The 22514-nt window shown below is 44.5% G+C and overlaps 1 protein-coding gene across 2 annotated transcripts; it reads left to right on the top strand.

Annotated features, from left to right (window-relative positions):
- The first annotated feature begins 361 nt into the window (after positions 1-361).
- srpk2 (SRSF protein kinase 2) lies at positions 362-22425 on the top strand. 2 transcript variants are annotated; one of them, XM_018096103.2, is made up of 16 exons: positions 362-761; positions 4997-5117; positions 9429-9565; positions 10435-10543; positions 11003-11090; positions 11221-11308; positions 11756-11862; positions 12872-13037; positions 14018-14049; positions 15597-15804; positions 16779-17057; positions 17275-17375; positions 17482-17589; positions 17924-17993; positions 18243-18335; positions 20032-22425. In XM_018096103.2, the coding sequence occupies exons 1-16, from the start codon at positions 746-748 to the stop codon at positions 20214-20216; spliced, it is 1908 nt and encodes a 635-aa protein (XP_017951592.1). In that variant the 5' UTR covers positions 362-745; the 3' UTR covers positions 20217-22425.
- Positions 22426-22514: the final 89 nt, after the last annotated feature.

Genomic DNA, 22514 nt, shown 5'->3' with positions numbered 1-22514 from the left:
GCCCCCCGGCAGTCTCCCAGCAGTCTCCCAGTCAGTCTCCAGGCAGTCTCCCAGGCAGTCTCCCAGCAGTCTCCCAGTCAGTCTCCCAGGCATTCCCAGTCAGTCTCCAGCAGTCTCCCAGTCAGTCTCCCCGGCAGTCTCCCAGTCAGTCTCCCCGGCAGTCTCCCAGTCAGTCTCCCCGGCAGTCTCCAGCAGTCTCCCAGTCAGTCTCCCAGTCAGTCTCCCCGGCAGTCTCCCAGTCAGTCTCCCCGGCAGTCTCCCAGTCAGTCTCCCAGTCAGTCTCCCAGTCAGTCTCCAGCAGTCTCCCCGGCAGTCTCCCAGTCAGTCTCCGGCAGTCTCCCCGGCAGTCTCCCAGTCAGTCTCCCAGTCAGTGAATGAGGAATCCGAAGCTTCCAGCTGTCCGGGGGGAGGAACACAGGGATATTTTCTCCTCATGTCTCACATGTCTCTCTCCTCCCTCCCCTTTGTCTCCTCCTTCCCTGTGACATAAGCGCTCCCTTCCCCATCTTGCCTGCAGCTGTCACTTTGCTCCAGCTTCCCCGCCTGTCTCTTCCCTCTCTGAGCGCTCTCTCTGCACTCACACCATTTCCCATCATTCTCTCTCACACACGGCTTGTAGTCTGCCCTGGATTCACCCATCATCCCCCACTCTCCCATCCTGCTTGCAGCTGTCTCTTCCCTCCGCCCCCTGTCTCTCCCCACTGAGGATGTCTCCTTCCCTCCCCACTTCCTTCCCAACTCTGTCATGAGCTCCAAGAAAGGTGAGAAGTGGGGGTGATGTGCTGGGGAGGGCTCCCCAAAACCGCCGGATGGGGGGATTATATATATTTATAACATGGGGAAGGGCAGCCTGCAGCATGTATGGCCATAGCAGTCACCGGAGAAGAGGGGAATGGGCTCTACTGTCTGTTACTTCTGCCCCAGTGTCCTGTACCATGTGCTAATGGGCCCATTGCCCAAATACTGTATATTCTGATAAAGGGCTCCTACCTTGTATTCCCACTATACTGTACCGTGTGCTAATGGGCTTATTGCCCAAATACTGTATATTCTGATAAAGGGCTCCTACCTTGTATTCCCACTATACTGTACCGTGTGCTAATGGGCCCATTGCCCAAATACTGTATATTCTGATAAAGGGCTCCTACCTTGTATTCCCACTATACTGTACCATGTGCTAATGGGCCCATTGCCCAAATACTGTATATTCTGATAAAGGGCTCCTACCTTGTATTCCCACTATACTGTACCGTGTGCTAATGGGCTTATTGCCCAAATACTGTATATTCTGATAAAGGGCTCCTACCTTGTATTCCCACTATACTGTACCGTGTGCTAATGGGCTTATTGCCCAAATACTGTATAATCTGATAAAGGCTCCCATCTTGTATTCCCACTATACTGTACCATGTGCTAATGGGCCCATTGCCCAAATACTGTACAATCTGATAAAGGGCTCCTATCTCATATTCCCACTATACTGTACTGTGTGCTAATGGGCCCTTTTCCTAAATCCCATTGCCCATGTACTGTATAATCTTGTATTCCCATTCCCACTATACTGTGCCATGTGCAATGGACTCCTTTCCCTAAATTCCACCGGAATTCCACCGGAGGAGAGGGGAATGGGCTCTACTGTCTGTTACTTCTGCCCCAGTGTCCTGTACCGTGTGCTAATGAGCCCATTGCCCAAATACTGTATATTCTGATAAAGGCTCCCATCTTGTATTCCCACTATACTGTACCGTGTGCTAATGGGCCCATTGCCCAAATACTGTATATTCTGATAAAGGCTCCTACCTTGTATTCCCACTATACTGTACCATGTGCTAATGGGCCCATTGCCCAAATACTGTATAATCTGATAAAGGGCTCCCATCTTGTATTCCCACTATACTGTAAGAACTGTAGAAAGTCCCCATTCCTTATGTACTCTGTGCTAATGGGCCTCTTTCCCTAAATCTCAATGTGCCGTACCATCCTATACTGGGGCCCTTTTCACTAAACTGCCACTCCATTGTCCTTTTCCCTGTGCTAATGGACCATCTTTTCCCAAATCCCCATGTACTGTACCATCTCCTGCTGGGCCCCTTTTCCTACATGCAATTTCCTATATACTGTACCATCTGCTAATGCCCCTTTATCCCCTTAATCCGCATGTACTGTATTTCCTCTCCTGGGCACCTTTACCTTAAAATTAATTAATATACTGAGCAATCTGCTAAAGGGATAGGCCCTGTTTTCCCACTCTAAAGTGTGCTAATGAACCCATTTCCATTTTATGTCCAGTACAGGGTGCTACTCGCCCCTTTCCCTAATTCCCATCCTTATGTCCTGTAAAGGGTTCTCCTTGCCCCTTTCCCTAATCCCGATACTTATGTCCTGTACAGGGTGCTACTGGCCCCTTTCCCTAATCTCCATCCCTATGTCCTGTACAGGGTGCTACTGGCCCATTTCCCTAATCTCCATCCCTATGTCCTGTACAGGGTACTACTGGCCCCTTTCCCTAATCTCCATCCCTGTGTCCTGTACAGGGTGCTACTCGCCCCTTTCCCTAATTCCCACCCTTATGTCCTTTACAGGGTGCTACTGACCCCTTTCCCTAAACCCCATCCCTATGTCCTGTACAGGGTGCTACTGACCCCTTTCCCTAAACCCCATCCCTATGTCCTGTACAGGGTGCTACTGACCCCTATCCCTAAACCCCATCCTTATGTCCTGTACAGGGTGCTACTGAACCCTTTCCCTAATCTCCATCCCTATGTCCTGTACAGGGTGCTACTGGCCACTTTCCCTAAACCCCATTCTTATGTCCTGTACAGGGTACTACTGACCCCTTTCCCTAATTCCCATCCCTGTGTCCTGTACAGAGTGCTACTGGCCACTTTCCCTAAACCCCATCCCTATGTCCTGTACAGGGTGCTACTGACCCCTATCCCTAAACCCCATCCTTATGTCCTGTACAGGGTGCTACTGAACCCTTTCCCTAATCTCCATCCCTATGTCCTGTACAGGGTGCTACTGGCCACTTTCCCTAAACCCCATTCTTATGTCCTGTACAGGGTACTACTGACCCCTTTCCCTAATTCCCATCCCTGTGTCCTGTACAGGGTGCTACTGGCCACTTTCCCTAAACCCCATCCTTATGTCCTGTACAGGGTACTACTGACCCCTTTCCCTAATTCCCATCCCTATGTCCTGTACAGGGTGCTACTGGCCCCTTTCCCTAAACCCCATCCTTATGTCCTGTACAGGGTGCTACTGAACCCTTTCCCTAATCTCCATCCCTATGTCCTGTACAGGGTGCTACTGGCCACTTTCCCTAAACCCCATCCTTATGTCCTGTACAGGGTACTACTGACCCCTTTCCCTAATTCCCATCCCTATGTCCTGTACAGGGTGCTACTGGCCCCTTTCCCTAAACCCCATCCTTATGTCTTGTACAGGGTGCTACTGAACCCTTTCCCTAATTCCCATCCCTGTGTCCTGTACAGGGTGCTACTGGCCACTTTCCCTAAACCCCATCCTTATGTCCTGTACAGGGTACTACTGACCCCTTTCCCTAATTCCCATCCCTATGTCCTGTACAGGGTGCTACTGGCCCCTTTCCCTAAACCCCATCCTTATGTCCTGTACAGGGTACTACTGACCCCTTTCCCTAATTCCCATCCCTATGTCCTGTACAGGGTGCTACTGGCCACTTTCCCTAAACCCCATCCCTATGTCCCATACAGGGTACTACTGACCCCTTTCCCTAATTCCCATCCTTATGTCTTGTACAGGGTGCTACTGGCCCCTTTCCCTAATCTCCATCATTATGTCCTGTACAGGGTACTACTGACCCCTTTTCCTAATCCCCATCCTTATGTCCTGTACAACATGAAGTTTGCCAATTCCTTATCCTCACTGTGACACCGTTTCCCTTTCCCACATACTATGTTTGGTGTTATTTATTTTTATTATTATGCTTGTCCTTCCCTTTTCTACACTGTACAACTGTACAGCACTGCATATTCATGTGGTGCTTTATAAATAAACGTATATGTGCATACACCCCATCCCTGGTACAAGGTTGTGCCCCTTTCCTAGAACCCAACCAGCACTATATTTTTGAGCCTCATTCCTACACCCCAGTCCTGGCTCGTTTATCATTAGGCCTCTTTCCTGTATCCCCAGCCTAAATCTTCTACTGAGGCTCTTTGCAAATTCCTAGCCTTACTCTGATTATAAATCTATTTATGACATTCTAATGTGCTGGATACCTTATATCCCCCCAAATCCAATATTTTCTGTGCATAATAGTGCCTCTTTTCCTGTTTATCCCCAGCCCCACACCATCTATAAATAAATCCCTGGGCCCCTTTTCTGTACATGACAGTAGCTGTTTCTCTGGTTCCTCCCACCACACTAATCTTGTATCTTACAGTATATTCTGGGCCATTTCTGTGCATAACAGATTTGCTTAGTGATTTATGTTGAATACTAATTCCCCTCTTGGTATGACATAGGAAATGAACTTCTGGTTATCATTCTCTTTTTGAATTCTTTGTTTTTTTTAATGGTTTTTTTTAATGATTCAACTCATTATGCTCTGCATAGCATGGCATTTAAACTGTTATCTAAATGCAGGCAGTTGTATGAATGACAGGTGGAAAATAAAAAAGGGCTAGCTAAAAAGGAACAGTTAACCTGCTTCCTAGCTGGTGGGGTCACTGACCCTAGCAACCCCATGGCATTTTATATTTTAGCTTTAAAATCGGCAGAACAAATTAACCAATACAATGAATTAAATACTAAAAATGACCTTTCCCTTCCAGCCAATAAAGATCTCAAATTTTAGCACCAGTAAATGTATGTATTATATTTAGCCTGAGATACAGATAAATTATTGGGTCAATGTATTTATAAGCCTCAGGATCCTTATTGGTGGGATGGCTGTAAATATCCAGTGCCAAGATGATCCGTAGCCCTAACTGTAACCTCTTCCTCCTTCCAGTTTCAGGTAACAGCCAAGGGAAAAAGAGTAAAAAGAAGCAGAGGCGGCAGAGGAAGGCTGCAGAGAGAGACGTGCCTGGAGTTCCGGAACCTCGGAGTCCCAGTTTAGATAGCCAGCCTGGGTGAGTACTGGGCCTCGGCACTGACGCTATGAGCAAGAAGTTTATCAGCTGTGCCATGGGAGCAGATATCGTAGCTTAAAGTAGCACTGTGAGCTCAGCCATAATGAATGTCAGTATATATATTATATGCCTGTCTGTGCGCCCCTTTTCTGAGAATATCACAAGACACATATGAAAGACAATAAATAAATGTAACAATCCATGGCTTTGTGGGCAAACAGAGCAGCCCCTTTTTGTTTTATATAAGAATATTGGGCATATTGGGTGGTTTATAATAGGCTTATATTTTAAATTAACATCATGAAGCACCATTTATAAGTTACTAAATGTTAGGTGGTGCTAAAAGTTGTAGACATCCATCTATGGTTATAGAGTCGGGATTTTCTGAAAGACAGAAGCGTGAGGTTTGCTGTTAACTTTTCTGAAGGCGTGAGTAGCGATCTGGGCCGGATTAAAAAGACCAACGGGCCTGCAGGCCGTAGTTTGCCCACCCCTGTAATAGATTAATGTCTAGGGGTATGACTTTGGTTTGGGGCACTGGCACACAGGGAGATTTGTCGCCAGTGGTAAATCTGTGCTACTGATTCAAAGGGAAAAAAAACCAGGCAATTTACAGTGATTATGCCCCATTGCCGCAAGCAATGTAAACATCATAATGTAAAAATCACCTTTAAATTAACTTTTAGTATGACATAGAGAGGGATATTTTGAGACAGTTTGCAATTGGTCTTCATTTTTTACTATTTGCGGTTTTTGAGTTATTTATATATTAAAGTTGCAGCTCTCCAGTTTGGAATTTCAGCAGCAATCTGGTCGCTAGGGTCCAAATTACCCTAGAAACCAGGCATTGATTTAAATGAGAGACTGGAATATGAATAGGCTTCGCTTAAGGATGAACCACTCCTTTAAGCTTTCCATACACATACCAATTCATTTTGGCATGTTCTGGCTGGATGATCTCAGCTGATAACTTTGTGCCATGGATATCGGTTGCTCGGGCAGGTTTGAAAATTTCCTCTGCCAGTGCACCATGTTGCCCAGTAGCTTGGTGCATAGCCAGAGTTTGGGCCTAAATAAACAGAACAATATAAAGGTGCCCATACAGTTTGGTACGGTATAGTATTTTCTTCTGTTCAGCCTGATCCGTCACTGTAGGGTTTCATCTGAAATTGTGCCCGCAGATTTTCTTGAGCCTCCTCTTCTTTAGTTTCTCTAGTTTCTTTGCAGCACCCCAGCCTCTCCTCTACTCTACTCCTGTAACTAGGTTTCTAAATGCCAGCAGATAGCTGTGAGGATGACCAAGCCCTGCAAATTCTGGACACACAAGCCATAGTTTAACCATTTAGAGGAGAGACAGGCAGTGATAACCCCTTGGAAGCCATGGCACTGCAAGCCCCTCATCCAGGCTACATTGTCCCAATGTTTTTAGCTTCCAAATGGCTGCAGTTGTGTGAAGGGCCGCTGATAGGATCTGTTCCAGATCCCCACCCCCACAAGCCAGCAGCTGCTATATATATTTATAAACCCTGCCGCTGCTGCGAGCTGTGAAATCATCACAGGCCCATTCAGGGCTGAGAGGGCCAGGAAAGTCAGTAAGGATATAAATATGGATGCATGCAGTGCTGAGTAATAAAGCTGGAACAGTAGATACATCTGTGCAGCCAAGAAGTGTCCTAATTATGCGCTGTCTGTGCAGTGTCTCCCTATATATAGCAGCATGGCTACACATCAAGAAAAACCTTTTTTCATCTCACCCTTTGCTGTTGGAAATGACTTCAGTATGACACTGTCTCTGTGTGACCCCCTACTCCCTCATTCCATTGAATACAATGTGAGCAGGTTTCTGATTCTTGCTCCTTGCTGAAATCACTTTAGGGGCTGAACTTAGCCACCATGGTTATTTTTCTAAAAGCAGGATTTCAGCTTTAAATAAACGTAGGAGATGAACGGCTGGTTGATATTCATTATCTCTTATTTATTTGGCTTCTTTATTGTTTAGCTCATTATGTTCTACATTCTTTCTCCATATGGAATCTAAGCTGCCATCTGATTGCTAAGGGCACTGGCCCTAGAAACCATGCAACTTAATGAATGATAGGCTATAAGATGAATCCAAAAGGGTCAGCTATCCGTACAATTAAGGTCCCCATACACGGGCCGATTATAGCTGCCGATATCGGTCCCTTGGACCGATTCGGCAGCTAATCGGCCCTTGTATGGGCAGAACAGAGCGGCCTGGCCGACTGATATCTGGCCTGAAATTGGCCAGATCTCGATCGGCCAGGTTAGAAAATCCGGTCGGATCGGGGACCGCATCGGCTCGTTGATGCGGTCCCCGAACCGACTGCCCCATAACCACAACCCCAGGGCCAAACGATCGGATTATTTTTTTTTTAAGTTACTTTCTACCCGATATCGCCCACCCGTAGGTGGAGATATCGGGTGAAGATCCGCTCGCTTGGCGACATCGCCAAGCGAGCGGATCTTATAGTGTATGGGCACCTTTAGTCTGCTTCCAAGCTGCAGGGGTCGCAGACCCTACCAACCCTACAGCATTATTTATTTTAAATTAAGGCAGAAAATTAGTTTGGGGTACATGTTATGTCACCCAAGTGCTCAAAAACACACATTCAAGGGAGGTGTTCCAAAAAAATCAGTGAACCATTCCTTAAAATGCAAAGGGCTTTAAAGGCTTATAAATGGCAACAGCTTTAAGACATTCCTTCACAGTAAGGCTAGGGATGGACCTTTTATATACCCTTTATACACAACCCCCCCCCAGCCAGACGGCCTTAAAGGACAAAAGATCTTGAGAAACTCCTTCGTCTCTTGGGAGGTTGCAGTTTACCCCTGGGGTCAGCTGAAACCTTCATAAGGGCAGCACCAAAGCGGAGCAGGGGAAGATGGATCCTGATAAACGCACACCCCCTAAGATTGTCATGACACAGCCCTAATGGGTTAGCTGCACCACTATGATCCAAGTGAAAAGAAGAACATAAAGTGACAAAATACAAGGTGTAATAAATAGTAAATAATAAAAGAAGCCACGTGTTATGGCCCGGACCTTCAGCTGTTATGCACTTCATCCACGGTAATAGCACGGGTACTCATTTTTGGATCTTGACCCATAGCCTAAAGCCAAACTAAATTCAAACACTTAAGGTGGCCATACACGTTCAAATTTTAGTCTTCTTCCGACGAATGTTCGGATATCAGTCGTATGTCTAAATGCAACGATCTGGCTTGTTATGCAGCAGGGTCTGGAGGATGTTGTATTTGTTACTCACACATTGATTAGTCCTTGTATCAAATGTATACATGCTCCTTGACAGGCAATAACCCTGTGCTGGTTGCAAAACTTCCAAGTACTTTGAAAAAATAACCTGGAGAGCAGGGGAAGTAGCTTATAACATTACCATAGTGATTTTATTGTTTTATTTATTTTATTGTTTATATGCAACCTGGAGTGCTGTAGACTGAGCTGCTCTAATTGAGGGCTGCCCTGTTTGGGGAGTAATGAGTTTTCATATATTTTATGCTTTGAACACTCACCTCAGCTTCACCTTCCCTGCACTGACAGCTCTGCTCTGCATTATTTATACAAGTTAGTCCAGCTGCCTATTGTGTGTTGTGCGAGCAGCTTCTGCCTATTGGCACTGCTTCATAATACACATAAAACACACATATAAATATATATAATCATGTATTTATTTATCATTTTTCTTAACTGTTGGGAAGTTGGCACCTTCTCTGCCCTTCCTGTGTCTGATCTGTGTAGTTTGAGCTGCTCGTAGATATTTGGCACTCTCTGTGGCTCTTTTTGTGCCAGAATGGATTTAGTTCAACGCTGACTTGGAGACTCCCCATGCTGTGAGTATTCTGAATAGACAACAAGACCTGCATAGTGTGCACTGGAGTGCCTGGAAATAGGGTCAGAACTAGGGCTAGACAAAGGTGGCAGCATTTTTGAAAGGGGAATCTGTTTTATTAAAATGTCTGTGTCTCTTTTCTGAAGTCACTCCATCCCACATATGCAGCCACATTAATCCTGTACCTGCACCTGTATAGGAAAAGATAGCTGTGCTTTGTTAGTTTGGTGCAGGAGTGGTCTCTCCAGTTCAGGGTGCTCATGTGATCCAGTAGCAGGTAAAGGATACACATCTATTGGCTGTGCCTATGCCTCGTGGTAGTACAGGTCCCTTATTATACACTAAATGGTTCCTTTGAATTTGCGCAAATGGTAGCAACTTTTCATGTGAGCATCTGGCTCAGGTTGTCGTGTCAGTACTGAAAATCTTATGACTTTTCCAGCCTCCCAGAGCATAGCCTGCAGGATGTGCCTTTGTCTCCCGGACCCCCTCCAACCCCACCTACTCCTGTGCTGCCTCCACCGGGACCCTTAGGCTCTGACAATGAAGAACAGGAAGACCCTGGAGATTACTGCCGAGGTGAGAAGGAAGCCCAGTAGGGTTCTCTTTAGTTAAACACAGCAATGAGTCGTGACAGCTGCTCCAGATACTGGAAAATGTAAGTTTTAAATGTAAGAATTAAACTGGCCTGGCCTCCTTCCAAAACACATGGCTGCCATGTTTGGCCACATCACCCGTGGTCTCTGCTTCCCTGGTGTTCTGTAGAAGCGACCTTGTCCTGATCAGCGCCAGACAACAGAAGTGACACTGCTAAACATGGCAGCCACCACATACAGTTTTTGCAGTTTGGAGGGAAGCTTGGCACCTGTGGCATTGGGGGGTATTGCTCTTTTAAATTAAAAGAATATTGTGTGGGGTAACAGGTTTTATGAACATATTGTTTTCTCTGCAGGACTTTTCTTATCTGTTATAAATATTAATACATATTTTATGAAATATGCTTCAAAGGTATATAAAAACTAACACATCTCCTAGTGGGTATTAATGCACATTTTGAGATTAGTTGCCATAGAAAATACCTTTACCTAACGCAAGGTATGGCTTCTTTCACTTTATGTGTAAATGCAAATGCTGATCATGCTTGTGCACTATAAACAATTAAATTGGTGTTTTTTGAAGTGGGTACTGCCACCCTAAAAAAAACAATACATGTCTGCTTTAGGGGTGGGCAGAGCTGGTCATGGTTCTTGATGCACAACTTTATAGTGCAGATAATCCTGAATCAACCCATTGTAGCCACAGCGTACAGCTGCAGGTGGCCTCTGATCCACTGTGGTACTGCATCTAATCATCTAATCAACTATGCTTTCCACTACACCCTTATTGTCATATACTAAATTTAGTGTTCTTGTTGACTGTTAATTAAATGTATTTGCTTTTGCCTGCAGGGGGTTATTACCCAGTAAAAATCGGTGACCTCTTCAATGGAAGGTACCATGTTGTACGGAAGCTGGGCTGGGGCCACTTCTCCACTGTCTGGCTCTGCTGGGACCTACAGTGAGTATCGTTTTCAACGGTGTGATTATGCTACAGGATATTATGGCAACTGTCGTAAAGCATATATAAAGATCTCCTTCTTGGTATCTCAGATACCACTTTCCTGCAGGCTGATAGGATCCATTTTCAGTGCTCTCCTTACTTTATGGTCAAAGACAGATAGGATTGATATTTTTTCTTTCTAACGCTCATGGCACAGCTGGTGTTTTGCTAGGGTCCTCTCCGGAGAACTGCTGTGATTTCCTTGGCAGCTGCTACCCATTGACTTGAATGTGACACAAACACAGTCATGGGGGGTGTAGCTTTAATCAATGTCCTTAAATGATACCCTCCTGACACTGCTCAGGCTGTTATAGACACCATGTCTTGATCCCAAAGAGGCCCATTAGTGACAGAACTGCAGTCTCTCCCAAATGATTATGCTCTTTCATATGATTTTTTCTTTTCATCTGTGAACAGGAGGAAGCGGTTTGTAGCACTGAAGGTAGTGAAGAGTGCTGTGCACTATACAGAGACGGCTTTGGATGAGATTAAACTGCTCAAATGTGTAAGTCCTGGGCATTGTATCTGCACAGCTCTGAATCTGGTCTGCTTACCTGGCATGAAGCCTGTCCTCCCAGAACTGAGCTCTAGGGCTGTAGGCCAAATTCTCACTCGATCTCTGTCTCTTTACCCAGGTCAGGGACAGTGACCCAAGTGATTCAAAACGTGAAATGATTGTGCAGCTTATTGATGACTTCAAGATCTCTGGAGTGAATGGAGTTCGTATCCTTGATTAAGAATCAGACCTCGTTGGATGCTCGTTCAGTCCCCTCTCACCCACCTTCTCCCTGTATATGTTATAGAACTACTTTGTACAGAAAATATGTAACCTAAATAGTAATTTAGCTTAAAAAAATACTCCCCTAAATGACTTTATTGCAAGCCATACTAGCTTTGTAGTTAATCTGTGAAAGTTACAGCTTCCCTGCCATGTGCTTATTGGGGTTCCCTTTTCCAAAGAGAGGGGGGGGGGCTATGTGCCCTTCCAGGGGGCCTGTGTATGCCCCTCACTGAGCTGTTGCGTGCCAGTTGGACTGAGGTAACCAGACAACAATATGGCTTCATGCACATATCTGGATGCTGCGTTTCAAAGGTCTTGCAACTGCTAACTGCACCAATATTAGTAACATTCAGAATATCAGAGTTGGAGTGTTTCCTTAACATTCCCAGATATCTGCATGGTTCTGGAAGTGCTGGGGCATCAGTTACTTAAGTGGATCATTAAATCTAATTATGAGGGTGTACCACTCCCATGTGTCAAGAGCATCTTGCGGCAGGTACCAGTAGAATTGTGTCAATGTGTGTAAACAACAGTGTGTATTTTTTGTTGCTTGTTCCTGTTGGGAAGGGGCAGTTCATTGAATGTAGGCAGCGTTATTCTTAGACAGTACACAATTTCAGGCAGATGTTGGCCCCGTGTGAGCACTAACAGGTGGATGCTGTGCCTGTCAGTGCTGCCAGCAGTGGACTGGCATGTGGCATGAGACTAAGGGGCACATTTACTAATCCACGAATCCGAATCACGAATGGGAAAAAATCGTATTGGAAACGAAAATTTCGGAAGATCGCAAATATCACGAAAATGCTTACGAAAAAATTGTATTAGTCACAATAATATCGTATTGGCGATCCGAAAGTCACGAAATTTTCGTACCGAACAATTGTAAACAGCGGTAAAACCTTTCCGATTTTCGTGTAAACGTACGAAAAAGTTGTGCGCTGTACGAAAAAGTTGTGCGGACGCCCGAAAAAATCGTCGAAAATACGCTCGGAGCGTTCGCATGAACGCTCGAGCGTTCGTGCTTTTGTAAATGTGCCCCTATGGGTTACAGTGAAGAGATAGATCTCCTTTAAACTGTCTATCTATTCAACATCTGAGTCTCAGTATCTTAATACTGCACTGCCCTTCTAAAGGCACAGGGATGGCATTACTGCTCATCTGGAAACCTTGCTATTAAGACTGTTAAGCTAATATAGAGAGTTTTAATATAATGGCACCCAGCTGTGGGGTAGCAGAAGTTCAGCCATTGGGGATTCCTGTTTTATTGCAGAGTCTCTTGAAACCTCTTGCCTAGGGATAAACAATACACACTTACTGTAAGGAGGAATGCCGAACAGTTACCGAGGTTCTGTCTGGTGACTATGTTTTGTCTACTCATCCCAAATGGCTAGGGTGCGTGGGGCCAGCAGGAGAATTCAGCATTGTCTCCCATTTATTGTTTGTACAATCCTGTTACTTTGCCATGCAGTGGTATACATTTCCCTCTTTATTATGCCTGTTTTCAGGTATTACAGGGCCTGGATTATCTGCACACCAAGTGTAAAATCATCCACACCGACATTAAGCCAGAGAACATCCTGATGTGCGTGGAGGAAGGATATATCCGGCGACTGGCGGCAGAGGCAACCATTTGGCAGCAGTCTGGAATGCCTCCACCATCTGGCTCTGCTGGTGAGCATTTCCCCCACCCATCTTGGGCAGTAGAAGCATCTTTACCATCCAACTCCTGGACAACACTGTTCTACAGTCACTGGCACAGTGTTCCCACCACATGCCCTCAACTCAGGAATACTGTTCTCCCACTGATTCTACACAGCACTCATTTTTCTATGGGGGATCCTTTCTTAAAGGAATACTGTCATGGGAAAGAGTGTTTTTTTCCAAACTAATCAGTTAATAGAGCTTCTCCAGCTGAATCCTGTATTGTAATCTGTTTTTCAAAAACACAAATGGATTTTTTAATATTTAATTTTGACATTTCACATGGGACTAGCCATACTTTTTAGTTCCCAGGGTGTCACAGCCATGTGACCTGTGCTAAAACTTCAGTCACACTTTACTGCTGCGCTGCAAGTTAGAGTGATACCACCCCTTTCCCCCCACCAGTAGCCGATCAGCAGAACAATGGAAAGGTAGCAAGATAGTAGCCCCCAGTAGATATGGGAATCACACTCAACAGTAAGAAATCCAAGTCTGGCTTGGGACTCCTCCAGTTACATGGGAGTAAGAGAAACAATAGGTTATATAAAAGCAGTTCTAATGTATAGCGGTGGCTCCTTCTGAAAGCTCAGACTCAGGCACAATGCACTGAGATGGTGCCTACACACCAATATTACAACTAAAAAAATTTGTTGGTTCAAGAATAAAATTTAAATGGTAGAGTGAATTATTTGCTATGTAAACAGTGTAATTTAGAAATAAAAAGTATACTATAAAAATCATGACAGTATCCCTTTAAATGATCCTGTTTATAGCTGGTGTGACACTCCACATAGTGCCACCCCTGAACTTTACTTGTCATTTTAATGCAAGTTCTCCCTCAGTCTGAATTAAATGGCAGCTCCAGGGGTGTGGGCTGTGGGTATCTTTGTGTCCTTTCTTACACCCTGTTCTTTTCTTCTTCTCCTGTCCTCTCCATTGGGTCTAATCAGTCAGCTCCGCACCCCCCTCACATCAGAACCTGGTAAGTCGCACAGGCCGGCCCTTTCTTGTGACATTCCTGTTGGTTTGGCAAAAGCTGGGATACCATCCAAAGATAACCATTGACTTTGTATAGAACTGTAAGCCTTTAAGAGATGGATTTTGATACAAGGCTCTCTCAGGGTATGCAATCAGGCCTGTCTCCCAGCTGCTGCCAAACATGTTCTGTGTGTGAGAACATTGTGTGATTGGTTATTCTACTATATGTTTCTCTATGTATCTCTCTTTCTCACTTTGTGGGCTTATGTAGTCATAGGCATGGTTGGCATCACTGACTGTAGCAACCAGCCAGCAATGAGCAGTTACTACTAGCCTAATGTAGTTAGAATAATGTGAGTGAATATTTGCTGCTTTGGGTCAATAAACTGGGACACCTATGCCTGATTTGCTGCATAACCCCTAAATATTGTTTCTGTATTTTTGTGTATAAAAGGCTTGTGGCTGCAATGTAGTACTAATACTTTTCTCTTCCCCTTTTGTATTCCTTTGTGGCACTAATGCACTTCTTGCCCCTTCTTTATGCCCCTGTGGCTGCAATGTACATACTCTCCTCTGCCCCTTCTATATATCCTTGTGGCTGCAATGTAGTACTAATACTCTCCTCTGCCCCTTATATATGCCCTTGTGGCTACAATATTGTACGAATACTCTCCTCTGCCCCTTCTCTATGCCCTTTTGGCTGCAATATTGTACTAATACTCTCCTCTGCCCCTTCTATATGCCCTTCTGGCTGTAATGTAGTACTAATACTCTCCTCTGCCCTTTCTATATGCCCTTGTGGCTGCAATATTGTACTAATACTCTCCTCTCCCCCTTATATATGCTCTTGTGGCTGCAATATTGTACTAGGTATCCTTTCTGTGTTTCCTTATGACTGCAATGTCCCTTCTTTTTCCTGTAATATTATAGTTTCCTTGCATTCTTAGGAGAAAGCTCTCCTCTTACCCACCTATGTTGTAAATTAGCACCCATGTCGCAGCTTGTCATATAACAGCCACAATGTTATTCTCTGCCCGTAGCTGGTTCAAGAGGTACTGGCACCCAACTACCTCTTCTCCCTGTTCCTGCTGGCTACCCCCATCACCCAATGGCAGACAGTCATAAAAGCCCCCCTCCCCACTGTTCTGCTCAGTACCCCACTTGCTCACCTTTTCAAAACCATAGAGTAAGCCAGGACGGAAGGAGTACATTATGCAGGAATTTTTTGAGAGGACTGTGCCTCCCCTCCATGTTGTTCCCTAGGCAGGTGCCTTTTCTGCTTACCCCTACTGTGGCCCTATCCTTGCTTTAGTATGATGTCTTGCTTTACTGCTTCTTGCATTACTCTGTGTTTTGTTGAAATTGTCTGTCCAGTTGCATTCGTGCTTTGCTTTCTCTGTGCCTTTTTCCCAGATGCCCAATCTGGGGCCCAGTTCCTTTCTGTTCTCTCTGGGTGTCTTTCTGTATCCTGTATCCTCCTACTGGACTTTGGTTTTCATGCACTTCTATCACTCACCGCCTATGTGTTATTTGTCTTGTATTCACAAAAAGAATGGAAAAGTCTCCAAGAACAAGAAAAAGAAGTTAAAACGGCAGCAGAAGCGGCAGCAGAAGCTGCTGGAAGAGCGCCTGAGGGACATTCACAACATGGAGGAACTGGGAGGGGGAGACTCTTGCCCCAATATACAACACCACTGTAACCCTGGAAACCACGAGCAGCATTGGGGGCAACAGTCCAGTCAAGAAACAGCAGTCAAGAGTGAGAGTAAGAACTGAACTCATGATATATGCCAGTATCAGAGGCAAAGTCATAGAGGAGCTCTAGAACCATTTAGACACCTACAAAAAACTGTCGATGTGGTCCTGATTGGATGGAAAATCAAACCTGCACAATTGAGATCTGCTCAATTTTAGGCCAGAAATTGGTCGGATAGGCCCATCGGGGAGTCCATACACAGGCAGATAAGCTGCCAAATCTGCAGCTGAAATATGCCCATTTATGGCCACCTTTAGAAAATCCATAAAAAAGTACAAAGGCCACTGTAACAGCTACTTTTTATACCTGTTAAATCCTCCTGTCTCTCTGATCAGTTTTCGGAAAGGGATTTCCTGTATGCTTAATCACATCCAGGCTTTGCCCTTACTTTTTTCCTATTGGACGGATTCATTGGTTGCTTGTGCACTCTAACCAGTTGCATAAATTGAAAGGTCATTGGTTAATTTCTCCCTTGAAGTGGCATAGGCAAACAGAATAAGCTTATCACAAATCTCACATACTGTTATGTTAGATTTGCAGCACTCTGTCACAGGAATAGGACACAGTGTCAGACTGACACAGCCAATAGGAGTTAAATCTGCTGCCAGTACTATGTGTGACATCCATATAAGGAATTAAAGAGGCAACTGTAGTGTTTACAGGGGTCACTGACCCCCCCTCCCCTCCCATCCCCCCCCCCCCCCCCCAGAAGTAAAGGATCAGCAGAGGTGATTCTGGGGTGAAAATCTCTTTGTGAATGTTGTACAAAAGTCAACAACCCCTTTAAGATTTGGGCTACATGTCAAGCCACAGACATTAGGGTCTGTGTCTCAGAATATGAAACGGCTGTGGTCACATGTCTGGGGGACCTGAGAGATACAGTTTTATGATGCCTGCATAGTTATATAGACATGGAAGCTAAAAAAAGGCACAAGGTTCACCTTCACATACCAAGTCATGATTGTATTCTTTTGCAGGCACATCCCAGCTCATATCTAACCCCATCTCATCTACCACGGGAGACCAAGAGTGTGCTGACTCTTCCCTAGGAAGTGGAGGGACCACCTGCCTTGCCCAGAGCCCCCAATCCACTGGGTTGTACAAGAGCTGCAATGGGTACAGCAGTGGCACCCGTGGCTCCAGTCCTGACACTCACACTTCAGGTTTTTCCAGTTCGGCCTTGTCTGCTACTTCCGGCTCTGCAATATCTGGCTACTCTGGGGTCAGAGGAAGAGGCGGGATCCTGTCTCCAAACCGTAAGTGCCCGTGCTTCTGTGTATGGAGCGTCATCTATAAGGATAGGGCCAGTAGGGAGCAAGGCTCCCATCATCCCCTACATATATTTCTCTGAAATTTTAGAACCAGACATCAAGTAGTGAAGTCAGGGGGCATGATGATGATGCCAGGGGTCACGGATTAGGGTGGTTCATGCCTTTCCAATTTATGCAAATTAACTCCTGACTCTCTTTCCAGTGTTGTTCTGTGCTGCAGATTTTCTGGTGAACCCTTTGGATCCTCAAAACGCTGACAAAATTCAGGTCAAGATTGCAGACTTAGGAAATGCCTGCTGGGTGGTCAGTACATATCTTGCAGTAGGACACGTTTGTCTTTTAACCAAAATGAATTTCCAGGTACTTTTAAACACTTTTCATTACAAAGCCTTTCTGTTTCTTTCCCTAGCACAAGCATTTCACTGAAGACATCCAGACGAGGCAGTACAGAGCGCTGGAGGTTCTGATTGGAGCTGGCTATGGAACCCCAGCTGATATCTGGAGTACAGCATGCATGGTATGAGTGCCATTCTCACACAGGCCTGTGTTACTTAACTGTAACGCCATTTACGGGCAATTGGCAAATATTGTTTTGTTATGAACCTGCAATATGCAGTGGTTGGCATTGGTGTGTGACATCTTGGGTTCAGTTTAAGCCAGGGCACAATCGCCATGTATTCTCCCCTTGCCTGCTTGGGTTTTCTCCAATTTTGTGATGTGAAAATTGACCATAGTGTTGGATTGAGAGAAGAATCACGGGGGAGAGGCTGGGGATATATAATCCCAGAAAAACCAGCACAGTTGGCCGGGTTTTAGCAGTTGTGAAATAAAGTTCTTTGTTTTTCTTGCAGGCCTTTGAGCTGGCAACCGGGGATTATCTGTTTGAGCCACACTCAGGGGAAGATTATACACGTGATGAAGGTAGGGTCTCTATTACCTTTCCCAACATTCACAATTGGAAACAGACAAATGATGTGTTGATAAAGCCACATGCCTGATCCAGGGACCCCAAACCCTGTTCACTCTCTTGCAAATCACAATTGACCTGCCTAAGGGGGAGGGTGGGCTATTAGATTCCCTTCTGGCCTTTATTCTGGGTCCCGCACCTATTGCTTGGGCCCCCTGCCTTACAGTTTGGGAATCACTGCCTTAATCTCTGTCCTTCTCTAGATCACATTGCACATATCATAGAGCTTCTTGGGGACATCCCCCCACATTTTGCACTGTCAGGACGCTACTCCAGGGAGTACTTCTCAAGGAGAGGTGAGTGAGACACCGGAGGGGAGCACAGGGATGTTGCATGATTTATAGGCAATGTATAAATAAATGATGATTCTGAAACATACCAGTGTACTGACACTGTCAGATCGCAGTGTTCCTGGATACTTGGGATGGGAAGTTGCTGGCGACAATATTGTTGGGTAGGTGTACCACCCATAATTTCCCTAAGCAAGAATATAAAGAGGGGGACTGAGGCAGAAGCAATATGGTTCATAAAGGCTGAACAGTGCAGCACATATTTAGATTAGCACCTTGATCTGAGAGTTATTTCTTTCACAAGAGTTAATTCCTCTGATGACCAGCAACTTCATTGTATGTTATATGGAATCATGAGCAGTCTGGGTATAATCCCACTGAAACGGACAATTATATTTGCAGCAGAGTATAAACTGCTAGAGAATAGGTGTGTTAAAGGGAAACTAAAGCTTAACAAGGGCGTAGGCTGCTGCACATTATGGAGCAGTTTTACTAAAACGTTATCCTGAATGCCTAATATTTACTAAAAAAAAAAATCGCAAGGAAAAGGCGCTACGATATATGTCACAAAAAACTCTACTTTTTTGAATTGTCGCCGCAAAAACAGCAACTTTTCCAAATTGTTGCTGCAACAATTAGAAAAAGTTGTGATTTTCAGACAAAACTTAGCGAAATCTCTGAAGTTTCAAGACAAAAGAAAGAACTTCAAGGAAAAGAACAGGACCTTTGCCATTGACTTCTACATGGACTTTCTACATGGACTTTATCCTGTGAATTTTTTTTTTTTAGATTTTTAGCCATTTAGAAGCTTAGTAAATGTCTGCAAAATCGCAGTTTTTTTAAAAAAAAAAACCTGAATTAAGTTTAAAATAAAAAACTGATGGTTAGAAAATGAGCCCCTATGTATTCTGTACCATCCCAAGGCCACCATAGCCTTTAGCAGGGAAGATCTGTGCCCCCATCTTCTTTTCTGCTGATCCATAGCACATGCTATCCATTACCTTATTATCTACTTGATAATCTCTACTGACCCATAAGCTTAGCTTCTTAAAGAAACAGTGACACCAAAACAATGAAAGCAAAACTTTGCAATTGATCTTTATTATTTATTTGTTATACTTCTGACCCTGGCAGCTGAAAACTGGTGTTCTGTGAAGCTACAATTTTATATTTATTGCTACTTTTTTCTTATGCTTAATTTCTTATGCTTCTTCTATTCATATGCCAGTTTATCCTTCACACCACTGCCTGGTTGCAAAAGTAACCAAGCCCCTAGCAACCAGATAGCTGCAGATATTCCAAATTGGAGAGCTGCTAAACAAAAGCTGAAAACTAATTGCAGATTGTCTCAGAATATCAATGTCTACATCATACTAAAAGTTCCTTTGAAGATGAACAACCCCTTTAACCTAATGCCCCACCCCAGAGGATAAGCAAGCTCACCATCTTGGATGCCAGTGGCACTGCACATGCTCAGTGTGCTCTAGGCAGCAGTTGAGAAGCTTAGCTTTGAAATTATCAATCAGAGTGTGAGGATTGTCTGCAGGCTGGGCTGCTGTGAAATGTGAAGCTGAATTAATTACTAATATTCCTTGAATTTTGACTGTGATACTATATTTTGTGAGTGGGTCCCTAGGCTTAGGTAGCTGCCTCAGGTATGCAAAGATCATGCTGTAACCTTTCTTACTCTTCTCTGTGACAGGAGAGCTCCGGCATATACAGAATCTAAAGCACTGGGGCCTGTTTGATGTTTTGGTGGAGAAATACGAGTGGTCACTGGAGGAGGCCACACAGTTCACAGACTTCCTGATGCCTATGTTGGAATTCCTTCCAGAGAAGAGGGCCACAGCCTCACAGTGCCTGCAGCACCCATGGCTGAACTCCTAACCATACCTGTGCCTGTCCACTCAGTCCGAGTTTTGGCACAGCAGGGTACCAACAAGCATCAGAGTGACACTGGGTGTTGCCACTAATGCATCATTGTTTGGGGAGGGAAGGTCATATAAACCCTGCCAAACGTACAACCTTACTGTCCCTTTCAGCTACCCTACACGAGTTGCAAAAAAAGAAGCAGCCATAGCGCTGACTGACTTTGGACTGTAGGGAACGAGATGGAGCAGGAGCAGATTTTTTCCCCCATTACTGCGTTTATCGTGAAAAAGACTTTAAAAAACAAAAAAATTCTTGTGAAATTACAGGAAACATCCCACTGGTTCTGTTGCAAATAGAAGCCTCCGACAAGTTTTTGTATGTTAAGTCCAACTTACACAACGGTGTTGATATTGCTCAACTGCCATGTTGATCTAAAATTTTAAAAAGCAGTGGGATTCTTTGGTACCAAAGGAACAACAGCGTGATATATATGTGTACGGTTGGGAAAGACTGCTACAATACCAGGTTCTTACCTTGTATTAAGAGGGTTTTCTGTTCAGTTGCTAATTTTCTTTACAAGGTCACACAGTTGGCATTCGTTTGGCCATTGTTATTTGTATGTCGGTAAATGGCGCTGGGGAAGTGGATGGAGGAAGGCTTGCTGCACTACTACATAACACAAAACAGAATTGCAGTTAGCACAAATGATGGCAGTGGTGGAAGGTGTACTACTATAGCGTGCTGGAAGCAGGGTTGTCGCTCTGTTCTACAATACCCAGCCAGCTGCCATTGCACTAAAGAGATGAAATGTCAGGAAAAAGGACACTGCTAGGGTTTCTTGCCCCAAGAAAGGAATATATTTTATTGTGAGAGGTATATGGCGATATGAAAGTGTGTATTTACAGTGCAAGAGAGATCTCTAAATTGCAGAGATGTTTACATACTTGGTGTGAGAGTTCTACTTTAGATATTGTAAAAGCACTCAGGATTTAAAAAGCTGCTGAGCCCCCACCCACTTAAAAGACCAGTATCCCCAAAAATAAAGAGTGTCAGTCTGGCTCAACTTGCTTTTTATCTCTACCTTCCTTACTGCATTGTGTTTGCTGCCAGTTTTGCTGTGTTCAGCCATCTTTTGCCTGATGTATAAGCAGTGCTCCACCTAGCCGTAGATATACACATATTCGTGATCCACATCCAAAAGCCCTACAGGAATATCTTGCGTTCTAAAAAAAAAAAAAAAGGGTGGTATAAATGAGTTCATGGTACAGTATTTTTTTGGGTGTTACTGGCCCTTTAACCTAATAAACAGAACTTAGCCATTTGTGTTTCAAGCTTACCATTGTTATCTGAGAACCTTAACTAAATCTGAACTTTATACTACAATGGAATGTATATCTAATTCTAATGCAGAGTAGGTGTTGCTATGCCTTGGGGGGGGGGGGGGGGTGTTCATACTGCTTCCTCTGAAGACAGCAACATTTCTTTGCTGATACAAGCTGAAGGCATGAAAGCAAGGTCAGGCACTTCCCTAGCCACCTAAGCCTATCCCCTTGCAAATTGGCTGGTCTATGCCATGACATTTGTGGATGAGGGAGTTAACCACAAGTGTCCAGCGCAGAGGGGGGATTTTTTTGTTTTGTTTAAATGTTTGGGGTTTTTTTTCTATAGAGGCTCTCTTAAAGCTGCTGCCCTCGGCAAGGCCTCGTAAAAAAAATATGGCCATATTAGCAAGTGCAGAATCCCAAAATGTCACTTTTTATAAACAATTTCCTGTCCCAGTGGACTGGAATTTACTGCACTGAAAACAATTTAAAAAAAAAAAACAGTTGCCATAATGATTTTCCCTGGTGCATGCAGTCCTTGCAATGACTTCAGTGTCCATTTTGTATTCTTTGGAGTTAGAGGCCACACAGTGGGTGTTTCTAAGGGTAACAATGCACCTGGGCACAGTAAATCTACTAGTCAAGAGTCACACACATGGAACGGCCCTTTGGTTTTGTGCATTGACTCCCGAGCGTTCCATGGTCAGTCAGGATTGGGAGCAGCTGTCCCTGTGTGTCTGTGGGGGTGGGGGCTAATGATGGAAATCCTTTGCTTCCAGAGTGGTTGAATCATTTCTCTGTGTGTCTGAGCTGCGCAACCCTCTTCCCAAAACCATCTGGGTTTGAATAATTGTATTCTGGAATGTGTGTATCTTGTCATTAAATTGATACAAAGTGCAGAATTTGAATGCATCATTTCCAAATCTTGATTGGGAGACAGGGGCCATAAATACCTATATTTAACACTAGGCAAAAGATAATGTAAATAAAG

This window comes from Xenopus tropicalis, chromosome 8, assembly GCF_000004195.4.
Source record: "Xenopus tropicalis strain Nigerian chromosome 8, UCB_Xtro_10.0, whole genome shotgun sequence".
NCBI classification, from domain to species: Eukaryota; Metazoa; Chordata; class Amphibia; order Anura; family Pipidae; genus Xenopus; species Xenopus tropicalis.
The sequence above is the reverse complement of the archived record's forward strand: the minus strand, read 5'-3'. Positions and strand labels throughout refer to the sequence as shown.

Excerpts from the sequence above, each read along its gene's own strand:
- srpk2 (XM_018096103.2), top strand. Across the intron at positions 11,309-11,755 it reads CTCTGGAGTGAATGGAGTTC|ATATCTGCATGGTTCTGGAA; the intron begins GTATCCTTGATT and ends TAACATTCCCAG. Across the intron at positions 17,376-17,481 it reads TAGGAAATGCCTGCTGGGTG|CACAAGCATTTCACTGAAGA; the intron begins GTCAGTACATAT and ends TTCTTTCCCTAG.